Here is an 11,854-nt window from a genome sequence, read left to right as displayed (position 1 = left end):
CTCCCCATCCCTCCCCATCCCTCCCCATTCCTCCCATTACCTCCCCACCTCTCCCCATATCTCCCCATCTCTCGGACACAGGTACAACCTCAAGACACACATGAAGGCGCACTACTCCAGCCCGACGCCCGCGGCCGCCTCCCCCGTACCGACGAGCGTGCCGACGAGCGTACCGCCGACCAGCGCCCCTCCCGCCGCCTTCTCCGCCGCCGCCGCCCCCCTTGCCGCTACCGCGCTCGCCGCCTGCAGCGCTGCGCCGGGCGGGCCGCCGCCGCGGGCGGGCGCGGCGATAGCACAGTCACTACCGGCACACGAGAAGTAGCGTATGCGTATCGAGGGGGCAGCCGTCGTCGTTCTCGTCGAAGTCCCCAGGAGATGCAGAGGAGTCCGAGAGGACCCAAGAGCAAGACGGCCCCGGTGCGCAAGGGCCCGGGGCTCGGTGTGTGCTCGCCGAGAGTTGTTCCGCTTCCGGCGGCGCGCGTACAGTTGTAAGCCGTGTAGCATGAACTCTCATGAAGATCGCTTAAGGTCCTTTTAGTTTTTTACAGTTATCTTGCCGTGAGACAGACGCCCAACTCAGAAGCGCGCGACTGTCGCTCGGGACTCGCACAGCGCGAAGGTTGATACACAAAATGTGTTACACATACTCGGCGGAATATTACTGCGGAATGCGCCGCCCTCCGCGCCTACCGTGCGCGCCTCGGCGGGGAGCTTGTCGGCGATGGCGCGGTAGACGTCGAGCGTATTGCGGCAGCGGTCGCTGAGCATGCCGAACTCGCTGGCGATCTGCGTGACGGCGAGCAGCGCCTCGTCGTTGCCCATGCCCATGAAGAGGGGCTTGCTGTCGTCGAAGGCTTGCTCGGCCTGCGTCATGGCGGCGCCTGGCTCGTGGCGTGCGAGGGCGGCGATGCGGAGGAGCGTGGTGACGCCTTGTGCCTCGGCATACAGGTCGTTGCTCTCGGGGCGGCGTAAGAAGAGCTCGACGGCGGCGGCGGAGCGGTCGAGGCAGCTGCCGATGGCGTCAGCGAGCCACGTGTCGGCCTCGAGCAGAGCGCTGTCGCCTGCTGCGATGTCGGCGACGAGCTGGCTGCGAGTCCCGCTGGCCCAGAAGCCGTGGAGCCGGCGGAAGATTTCGCCTCTGCGATACGCCTTCCTCCACAAGCGGTTGATGAAGGGGACGATGTCGGTCTTGACGAGCTTCGTCTTGAGCTCGTTAACCTCGGCCGCCGAAAGCGCCTTGAATGACTTGCGGCTGGCAGAGGTGGCGCCGGAGACGCTGGCGCAGTTGAGGAGCGTCCGTAGTTCATCGACGGTGACATTGGCAGGGGCGGAGCCGGCGGCATGTGGGGGCGCGGCGCCGGCACCAGGCGTAGGCGCTGGAGGCGGTGCTGGCGCGGGCGGCGGCTGTGGCGCTGCTGGTGGCATCCAGGCCTGAGACGGGTACGTGCCTGCGCCTCCGCAGAGGGGCGGGATGGCGCCGTATGCACCGGCGGGTTGCGGGTAGCAGTAGGCCTGCTGCTCCCACTGGGCAGGGTGGATGGAGCCTCCTGGCTGAGCCATGCCCTGCATGAAGGGGGGCAATGCCGGGTCCATTATGCACTGCTGCGGCATGCCGTACTGTTGCTGCGGCGAATACATAGCGGGCTGCGAGCACAGCTGGCCGGCGCTGGCGCAGAAGGGCTGGCTGAAGAAGGGCTGTGGGGCTCCACACCCGCCATGCATATGCAGTTGCTGGGCCGGCGGGACCGGCTGCATCGGCATTGCGCATTGGCTGTGCGATGCCGCACCACATTGCGATGGTGATGCGTAGGAGCCGGCGGGCGGCACGTGCCCGACGGGTGGCTCGTGCCCAGTCGTCCCTGGTGGCGGGCCGGTGGGCAGTGGCGGCAGCTGCTGCGGTGGCGGCCGCAGCACTGGTGGCGGCGGCCGCATGGCAGGCGCTGAGCCTGCGGGCGGATTGGCGTGTTGGGCTGGCGCTGGACCGCGATCAGAGCTGATACCATGTGACGGCGGAGTTGACGCCTCCGACGGTCGTAGCGGCGTGGCTGAGGGCGGCGGTGGAGGCGCCCGATAGCGCGGTGAGGATGGTCTCATGGGTCTAGCAAACCATAGACGACACCAAGAGAACGCGCGGTAAAACCCGACGGCTATGGATGGTAAAAGGCGGCGGTAAAACCCATCCACACGGGTTTCGGTGGGTTGGATGGGAGGTAGAATGTCTACCTACCGCAGTTGTAGTATTCTTCCGCCTTGACGTACTCCTTCCAGACATGCAGACTCCCTCCTGCGGCGGCAGGGAGGGGCGCGGAGCCGGAGGCGAGTTGAGAGACGAGAGTTTGGAGCGCGCTGTCTGCACTGCGGTAGGCGAGGCGTGGCGGCGGCGACCTTGTATCCGAGGACCGCGGCAGGCTGAGTCGATCTGTGCGCAAATCCAGGTGATATCGCGCGCGCGCACGCAGCACCACGACCAGCACAGCCGCCGCGGCAGATAGAGAGAGACGAGCCGCGGCGACGGCCGCAACTGATAACTGCCATTGGACACACACACACACACACACACACACACACACACACACACACACACACACACACACACACACACACACACACACACACACACACACACACACACACACTGTGAGAGAGACTCGGCACACGTTGGAGCGACACACAGTGAGACAAACTCACAGGGCTAGTCATCGTCGCCGTCCTTCATGCTCGGACACTCTGGCCCGGGACTTCCCAGCTGCTTTCGCACCGTGCAGTGCTTGCTCGCCTCGAGCCGCGAAGGCTCTCGGTCCGTCCTCGGCGGCTCCGGCATGCAGAGCCTGCACACCGGTAGGCGCGACGTCTGGTTCGTCCGACGAGGCGCCGCGCCGACATGGTCGTCTCCCTCGACGGCGGCGCTCGGGGCGTGCCTGCGCCGGCCTCGAGCGGTCGCCTCACGCTGAATCGCGACCGGCGCCTCGCGGGTCTCTTGCTCCCACCAGCTAGCTGGCCCGCCAGCTGGCTGGCTAATGGCGGGGCGAAGGTTTCCGCGTCGCTGTGCGGGCTCGCCCTGCAGCATCTCGCACCACGAGGCGTTGGCGGCCTCGAGCAGCGAGTCGAGGCACAGGAGCTGCTCGTGGGAGCCGCGGCTGCGGCACGGCTGCGGCTGCGCGAGCCGCGAATCCAGGCGGAGAGCGGTGGAGGCCACCCCGCGCGAGAAGACGGCCACCCAGTCGCGGTAGGTGTACGCCAAGGCTCGCGCTGGCGGCCAACGCGCGGCGGTGATGTCCGGCAGGCGGCAATGCCACAGGAGGTCGGGGCGCGCGCGCACGATCCAACGGAACTGCTGGCCTCGCTCTGCCTCGAAGCGCTCGACGTCGCTCGCGCAGCCCGCGTAGCGAAGCAGCAGCGGTGCGCAGGTGGAGTATGGGCAGCCGACTGCAGTGCGCCTGAACACGCCTGGAGCCGATGCCACGCTCAGCTTGTGCTGCCGCAGCAGCAGCTCGTCGTCCAGCAGCGACATGCTCGCCGGCGCGATCCGGTGGACGATGGCGTCCAGCGCCGCCCGCGAGGTGAGGGCGGCGGGCGACGCACAGTCGACGAGCACGCGGGTCCAGCGCATGCCTCGGGTTCCGCACGACCGCGACTGCCGGCTCACGTGCATGAAGAGGGCCGCCCGAAGCGGCCGTAGGACCGCGTCGAGCAGGTTGTCCTGCAGCCACGCGTTGGAGAGCACGCGAAGCTGGCCAGCGAGGCACACCGCCGCCGGCGCCGAGGGTGGGGCGTTGTGCGGCAGCCAGAGGCGCATCGACGACGGCGCAGGCACGGGGTCCGGCATCGAGTGGGTGCCCGGTGCCGAACCCAACCTTGACCAGCGCTGCAGGTGGCGTGCGTACGGCAAATTCGGAACCGGACGCGGCACAAACTGGCGGTGCCGCTGTATGTCGCCCCACGCATTCCGCGTACGCTTTTTCTTTTTTCGCGCTTTTTACGTTTCACTTTCACACCGGCTTTCACACCGGCTTTCAATGATGGCGAGCTTGCCCGAAGGAAAGGGCCCGGGCTCTGCGTGCTAAGATGAGAAATAATTGCAGGCAAAGCCCCTCTCTCTAGCACAAAGGTTGGAGAAAAGAATTAGATGTGCCAGCGCCCAGTCCTGAGGCTCTCACTACGGCGGTGCTCAGGCTGCTTCTCCCAGGCCCAGATCGAGATCGAGATCGCCCTCCTTTGTGATGGATGGCATCATCGTCAGGCCGCCAATGGCCCCCTCTGGGAACTCGATGCAATGCGAGCGGGCACCGCCAGTCTGCGGTGCAGACTGGCGGAGACGAGGGGGGCGGGGTGTGGGGAAGGTCTCGTGCGCCTCCCGGTACAAGAGGCGCGGACGAGGTTCCTCTGCGCCGAGATGTGTGACCCACACGCACAGCTCAACCTTGTGCGTCCCGTTGCGTGTGTCGTAGACGCTCTTGCTCAGTCCAAATGCGTCGCATTACGCAGCCCGTCGAACGCCTCCCCCTTCAAAAATAAATAGAAAACGTCAATACATACACGTAATCATCGCGTGCGTGACGGTGCGATGGCCCTGTGGTTGCCTCATACGTACCACGTGTCACGTATACGGATTATGGATCTCCGCCGGTGCGCCGCGGCCCGTGGGGGCGGGGCGGGGCGTCTTCGACGTATCACGTATCCGCATTACGCATACGTCCTTTTCACCGCAAAGCTTTGCCCGGGGGACGGTGCAATGGCCCGCGCGGCGGGTGCCTTACGTACCACGTCTCACGTTTACGGATTATGTATCTCGCCCCGCGCGCCCCCGAGCCCCCCCCCCCCCTTACGTATCACGCATACGCATTACGCATTACGTATTTTTCTTTTTGTGCTCGCCAAAACAGATGATTGCCTGGCAAATGTTCAGGCCACTCGCAGCCTTGTTTTACTCCAATACGAATCCCAATTGTCAAACTTGCGGATCTACGTGCGTTGCATGATGGCCCCGCCGCGGACCGCGTAGTCACGGGGCGGAGCGCGCCGCTTGAGATGTATTATCATACGATGCACACGACGCGTGTGGTCGTGTACGGCTTTGGCTAGTGCCATTTCACTGTGGCACAGCTCGCGTTACAAAACCTTGATTTGACCATTTGCGCCATTTTGTCCCTCTCGGTGCCTTCCAGAGGCACGGTCGAGACTGGCACGGAGTCTGCAGCTTTGACGACAATCCGCGATGCCGACTGCAGGAGCCCTCGCATTCTGCAGCTTTGACGAGCCTCACATCAAGCTCACCGCCTATGCCTGGCAGGGCGACCTGGAAGACGACAGCCAGCATCCAAACATGGGCCTCGATCTATACGCTGTCAGTGGCGCGACCCGTGGGAGGCCGATTTTGTTGTCGGGGAGGATTACATTGTTTGCCGCCGCGTGGACCGCACAGCCTTTCTGCGCAACGTGCAGAGGATCGCCGAGTGCATTGTACACTTCTTCCTCATCGAGGAACTCGTGGCCGAGGACGATCAGCTCGTGATCGTGGACGAGCCGCATCACAGCTTGAGTGCTCTAGGTTGTGGTTTCTCGTACCACCGTCGTGCTCTCGTGCAAGGTCGGACCCACTTGCTCCACGCCCGCCCCTCGTAGAGGGTTACCGGGAGCCATCGGAGATCATCTCGGGTCTCTGAGCGGGTACGATGTGGCGGCGTTCCGTCCGCCGGAGCCACGCGAGCGCAGCGAGCCGAAGCAAATTTTGAGCTGTGGCCTGTGGGCTGTATCTGCTAGAGCCGTATCTGCTATAATAAATAAATAAATAAAACGGACACCTCTCTACTGTGAGATGGGTAAAAAGGAACAGGCCCCCGCCCTTGCGATCTTTGTGCAGGGTTCTTTGTGGGTGTGGTCGGCGACTAGCCGGGGTCGTCCTCCCGGTGGGGGACTAGCACTAGCCGTCTTCCACATGGTCCCTCGGGTCCCTGCTGCTCCTAATCTCTTCGTACATCCTCCTGCTGATCTCCGCAAAGTCCTGCTCCCTCCCTCGTCTCGCCCTGCGCGTCTGCTCCGCCTCACCGTCTTCTGCCCTGCGTCGTCTGGCGACGGGTCCTCCATAGTCGGTCGAGGTCGCCGCCCTCCTCGTGCCTCTTCCCGTATCTGCTAGTGGCTGGGGCAGGCGCAAGTGTTGTTCGCGCTCCCTAGGTAGCTCTTTGGTATTGTTGTTCAGCCGGCCTAACGTTAGCTACTGTTGTTGGGGAGCCCCACTGTTGTTCTGTTGTTACTGTTAACACTAGCAACACTGTTCAGCTCTTAACGTTTGACAGCCCTAGTGTGTTTTGCACAGATTTCTTACCTACTGACGTATTCGTCACTCCTAGCACATACACGTATATGTCTCTCACGTGTCTAGCCTAACAAGTAGAAGTAATAGAAGACTCACGGCGGTCAGATTTTGGCCATGACAGAGTGCAAGCTTACAGCAAGTCGGTATGCGGAGGCTGCTGGCTGGCCCTCTCGCTGGCTGGCCGGCCGTACGAGCCTGTGCTTGGATCGTACGGCGTCATGCGGGTCGAGTCACGAGAGAAAGGGAGGCGAAACAGCGAGAGGAATGCGCGGCAGCCGCGCGTGCGCCAGTCCGCCTTGCTGACGGCGGGGCCCCTAGACCAGCCGCGAGATGACGCCGCTGATTGCAAGTCGCGCGCGTGGCGCTGGCCTGCTGCCGTGCCGCGTGAGGCGCCACTGGCCTCGCTGTAGGCTGGTCCGCTGTCGACGTCGCCGTCGTGCGGCGACTGCTCTCTCCTCGGCGGCGCAGAGTACACGTCGCGGTTGGCCGAGACAGCGAGCTCGAGCACAAAGATCCTACTCATGGGGAAGGGCGGTCAAGGCCGTGCTGTTCCGCGCCGCGCCGCGCCGCTCGGCACAAAGACCCGAGGTAGACGCCGATGAAGGTGACGGCGAGGAAGATGAAGAATGGCGGCTTGAGCCGCGTGCGCGACATGCCAAAGATGGTTGGCACGTCGACGAGGTCGCCAAAGTACTGGTAGATTGCGGCGTCGATGGTGTCCCTCTTGTCCATGAGCATCTGCTTCAGCACGGGCCCGAGCGGCACGAGCGCGGTGCCGATGGTGAGGATGAAGACCTCGGGCGTCGAGTACGCCTGCAGGACATGTCGCGGACGTGTCGCGGACGTGTCGCGGACGCGTCCAGCCACCTCGAGCGGCGAGGGGGCCCAGCCAAAGCGCGTGAGGTAGATGAGGTGGTGGCGCTCCCGCGGCCGCATCGGCACCACCCAGAGGTAGAGGCAGCCGAAGAACCACAGCGCGGGCGCGACGAGGAGCAGGAGGAAGTAGATGGCCACGAAGATGTTGATCCACGCGCGGCTGGTGTCGGGCGACGCCTCCCTCATCGCGAGGCCTACGTGGCACGCCACGGACGCGTCATGGACGCGTCTTGGAAGGAGAGGCCACGCGCCCCTCTCGGCACAGGCCGAGGCCGACGAGGGACCAGCTCTTGGACTTGAGCGGGTTGCCCTCATCGAGCATGTCTGCCGAGAGTCCTATCTGCTCCAGCTCGTACATCTCCGCGGAGATCGCGTACAGGTAGCCGCCGGCGTTGATGACGATGGTGACGGTCACTAGCAGCTGGGTGAGAGCCGACAGCTTCCAGCCGCGCCGTCCCGACTGCCCCCTGAGGTTCCTCTGCACGAAGCAGAGGTACCTGTCCGAGAAGAGGAAGTGTCTAGGAAGTGTCGAGGAGGTGTCGAGGAAGTGTCGAGGAGGTACCTGTCCGAGAAGCGCTCGAAGGTGTGGCTGCACAGCTGCGAGGGCGGACGGTGCGAGTCGAGCATCAGCGCGATGTCGGCGAGCGTGCTGAACTCGGTCTGGTACTCGGCTTGCCCCGCGAAGGCCTCCTCGTCCTCCGAGCCGAAACTCGACTCGCGGCAGAGACCGTACTCCGGCGCCGAGCAGCGCCAGCCCGGCACGGAGCCGCTCACCGAGCGAGAGGCGGCGCCCGCGCTGCGCAGCCCAACCGACGGCGGCGACGCCCGTGACGCCTGGCTGCCGCCCCAGTCAGCGGAGCTGCGCTGCTTGTCCAGCTCGGCCGCGGTGGGCGCCGTCCTGACGCGCTTGGTCCTCGGCGGTCGCCGCACCGCCGGCCGCAGCGGTGGCTCCGACTGCTCTCCCCTCACGTCGGTGCCGCTCGCCGGCACCGCGGGCGACGCCGTGAGCGAGCCTGTGGGCGACGCAGTGAGCGAAGCGCCGGGCGAGAGCGGAAGGCCCGACCACCAGAGGTCGGCGGGAGGCGGCGGGAGCGACGTCGCCTCCTCGCGGCGCTCGTCGCGGGCAACCTCGGCGAAGAAGACGGAGCGGCGTATGTGCGGCGCCGAGGGCGACGGCTGCACGCCGCCGATCTGAACGAGGCGCCGGAGCGCCGTGCCGGGGGTGGACACGGAGCGCGGCTCGGGCGACGCTGGAGCGACGGGGGAGGGGGGCGGGCGTGGCAAGGGGGGCGAGCGTGGCAAGGCCGCCTCCTCGTCCTCCGCCGCCCTCTCGTCCAGCGGCGCCGCCTCCTCCACCTCGACCTCCGCACGGCTCGCAGCCGGGATCGCGGTAGGGAGGGCAGAGCAGGACGGCGTGGCGCGGTAGCAGCTCCCGCCCAGCCCCCGAGCTCCCTTGCCGCCGGCAGCGGAGGCGGCCCTGCTCGGGAGCGGAGAGGCTCGCGTCCAGCTCGACGGCGCGTGGGCGGCGGCGCCCAGCGTCCTTCTCTGGAAGAGGTGGTGCTGCCTCGCCTCCACCTTTAGGACGGCGAGAGGCAAGGGGGCGACGGAGCGTTTGGGTGAGAACCGGCGGGAGGGGCGTGCGCTTGTCCGCGAATGGGAGGGCACTTGTGACGAGGCAGGGTAGGCGAGTGGCGGTCGCTGGTGCGGGCTTGCTGGGTCGTGCTGTGCTCGCTCCGACGGGGACAGCCCACCTTGAGGATGACGACGTCGAGCGTGGTGTGCGCGTGCAGCACAAAGGTAGCGATGCCGCACGAGAGGAGGTAGGGGAGGGTGAAGTAGAGCATGCCCTCCTTGGGCATCACCTCGATCACGGTGTGGATCATCGGCGGCCCTCCGCCGCGCATGCCCTCGAGCGGCAGCTCGAAGGTGAGGCCCGAGTGCATCGTCATCACCATGGCGATCATCAGGAACTGGAGCAGCGCCCACTTCCCCACGACGTCGAGGAACATGAGCAGCGCGTAGCGCAGGTCGGGCCGCAGGATCTCGCCCGGCGCCCACACCGCAAACGTGGTGAGCAGGAACTTGACGAAGGGCTGCACGCCCGCGCCGATGAAGATGAGTAAGGCGAGCGGGTAGCCGACCGGGCCGCACCTGACACGGGCCAGAGCGCACGACTCGCGCGGGTGGCGGGCGTGTGCGGGAGCGACGAGAGGCGCCGCCGCACTCGTAGAACTTGAGCACCGTCGTAAAGATGGAGAACCCGAAGGGGTCGACGTTGGGCAGCCGCACCCCCGCTATCGAGACGTGCGCGCGGACGACCGCCACCGGCCTAATGTAATGTAATTTAATGTAATGCAATGTAATGTAATGCAATGCAATGCAATGTAATGTAATGTAATGTAATGTAATGTAATGAAATGTAATGAAATGTAATGTAATGTATGTGTATGTATGTACGTACGTACGTACGTACCACGTGTAGCCGTAGCAGACGAAGGCGGTGCAGCAGAGCATGAGGAAGGTGGTGAGCGACGTCGCCCAGAGCGGGTAGTGCGACGCGAGGGAGGAGGCTGCGAGCGTCTTGCCATGGTGCGTCGCGTGCGCCTAGCGACAGAGAGCTCGGGGCTGAGGGGAGCGGACGCCCCACGTGCGGCCAGGGTCGATGCCCACGCGCCAGCGAGTTTGCGGGCTGAGGGAGCAGGCGCGAGAGCATGATGGAGAAGCCGATGGTGCCGAGCACCGCCACGAGAGAAGTGAGCGCCATCAGCTCCGCCACGTACAGCTCGTCGCGCCGCCGCTCGACCATGTAGTCGGTGGCGCGCGAGCCCCACGCCTCGCTCTTTGTGTCCCTCACGCAGTGGTTGTGCGCGCGCTGTATGAAGCCGGCCACCTGGTCGTTGATGAAGGCGACCGCGCCGGCGTTGAAGAGGTCGTAGATCAGCCGCACGATCTCGCTCGGCACGACGTACCACTCTCCGTCGCCGCCTTTGCCATCGCGGAGTCGCAGCTCGAAGTGCTCGAAGGAGAGGAGGAAGCGCTCGATCGCCAGCTTGTGCGCCGGCTCGAGAGCACACGGCCCAAACGTCTCGGCCTATTCACAGCAGCAGGTGTGAAGAGACGCCGTTCACACCCAGGCCGGTGAGCACGGCCCAAAGGTCTCGGCCTATTCACAGCAGCAGGTGTGAAGAGACGCCGTTCACACCCAGGCCGGTGAGCACGGCCCAAAGGTCTCGGCCAGCGTGAGGAGCGGCGCCATCGTCGCGGCGAGCTCGACGAGTCCCGACAGCTCAAACTCGGCGGCGCCGAGCGTGAGCGCACCTTCGAACGCGACGACGTCGCCCCCCATCGCCGCGGGGAAGTCGACTTCGACCAAGAACTCGAAGAGGAGCTGGCGCGGCTGCGGCGGGACAGGCTGCAGCAACGCCTGCGCTGCGGCATTGCCGAGCGCCCTCGCGGTCGCCGGGCTCAGTCCCCGCGCGAGCGCACTCGCCTCCGCCTCCTCGGCGGCAGCGGCCGTCTCGTTGGTCGGCGACGCATAGAGGAACTTTGTGAGGATCGGCTCGTGGTGCTGCGCCTGCGCCGCGCGCAGCTTTTGCTTCCACGCCGCGGTGTGCTCGCCCCGCCGGCTCACCGTCTGCGGCACCCACGTGTCCAGCCTCGGCCCAATCTCGGCCCAGTCGCGGCCGGCAAGGAGGGGGCCGTCCGCCTCGACGCGGCCCGCGGCGCCCACCCCCCAGTAGCTGTGGATCAGGTTGCCCGGGTCGGCCGCGTCAGCCTGCAGCACGTCGGCGCCGAACAGGGAGTCGAGGTTGATGATTCGGAACGCCTGCGGAGGAGCGGGAGAGGGGCGGGGTGTGGTCCAGCCGGGTGGTCGAGGCGCGCCGGGGCGGGGGCCTCGGCGGGGTCTGGGCGGCCGCAGCGCCGCAGCCACCTTGAAGCGCGAGACGAGGGGCTGGATACCGAGCCCGAGCCGCCGGTGCTCCGCGAGGGGCAGCTCGACGGTGAGCACCGCGATGTGCTGCAGCAGCTTGCCCGACACCTCGCACGAGCCGTCCACTCGGGCCCCGGACCCGACTGCACTCGCCGGCACGCCTGCCTTGGCGCTGTTGTACGCCTCCGCCCCCGCGCGCAACTTCCAGGGAGCGAGCGTGGAGCAGGTCGAGTTGGAGCCCGCGCTCGAGTTGGAGGCGCAAGGAGCGGCCTGCGGCGTGTGGAGGCTCGCTCGCTCCTGGGACAGAGGCTCACGCGGGTCGTCGTCCTGGCACATCACGCGGGCTATGTCGTTGAGTGCCTTCGAGGTGAGCGCCTCGTTCAGAAAGGCCAGCTGCGGCGGGCGGGCGGAGCAGGCGGCGAGAGCTGGCGCGGAGCTTGGACGAAGAGGGGGCCGGCGGGCGTGGCGGGGGGGGGTGGGAGAGGTGGAAGAGGTGGAAGAGGTGGGCATGGCGCGCTGTGTCTATTCGGCCTGCACTTGCTGCAGCATCGAGAGTCTAGGACGTTGTCTACAAACTGCCCGCGAACTCCCCAGGAAGATTCTTGAGCGAAACCTCCCCTGGTCGTACTGCAACCTTCGAAGCCCTGAGAAGAGCCTAAAGAAATTTCTTCGAAGCCCACTAAGGAGCGAGTTTGGTGACACGAGTCGAACCTGCAGCCTACTGCAGCAATGCC

General features: G+C 65.7%; 1 protein-coding gene across 1 annotated transcript; it reads right to left on the bottom strand.

Annotated features, from left to right (window-relative positions):
• Nucleotides 1-111: 111 nt before the first annotated feature.
• EMIHUDRAFT_107504 (hypothetical protein) lies at nt 112-3,796 on the bottom strand (the record flags this gene model as incomplete). The annotated part of the gene is made up of 4 exons (XM_005757193.1): nt 112-243; nt 691-1,623; nt 2,759-2,828; nt 3,075-3,796. The coding sequence occupies 4 exons, from the start codon at nt 3,794-3,796 to the stop codon at nt 112-114; spliced, it is 1,857 nt and encodes a 618-aa protein (XP_005757250.1).
• Between the last annotated feature and the right edge of the window lie 8,058 nt (nt 3,797-11,854).

This window comes from Emiliania huxleyi, assembly GCF_000372725.1.
Source record: "Emiliania huxleyi CCMP1516 unplaced genomic scaffold EMIHUscaffold_92, whole genome shotgun sequence".
NCBI classification, from domain to species: domain Eukaryota; phylum Haptophyta; order Isochrysidales; family Noelaerhabdaceae; genus Emiliania; species Emiliania huxleyi.
This window is presented reverse-complemented; position numbering and strand designations above follow the sequence as displayed.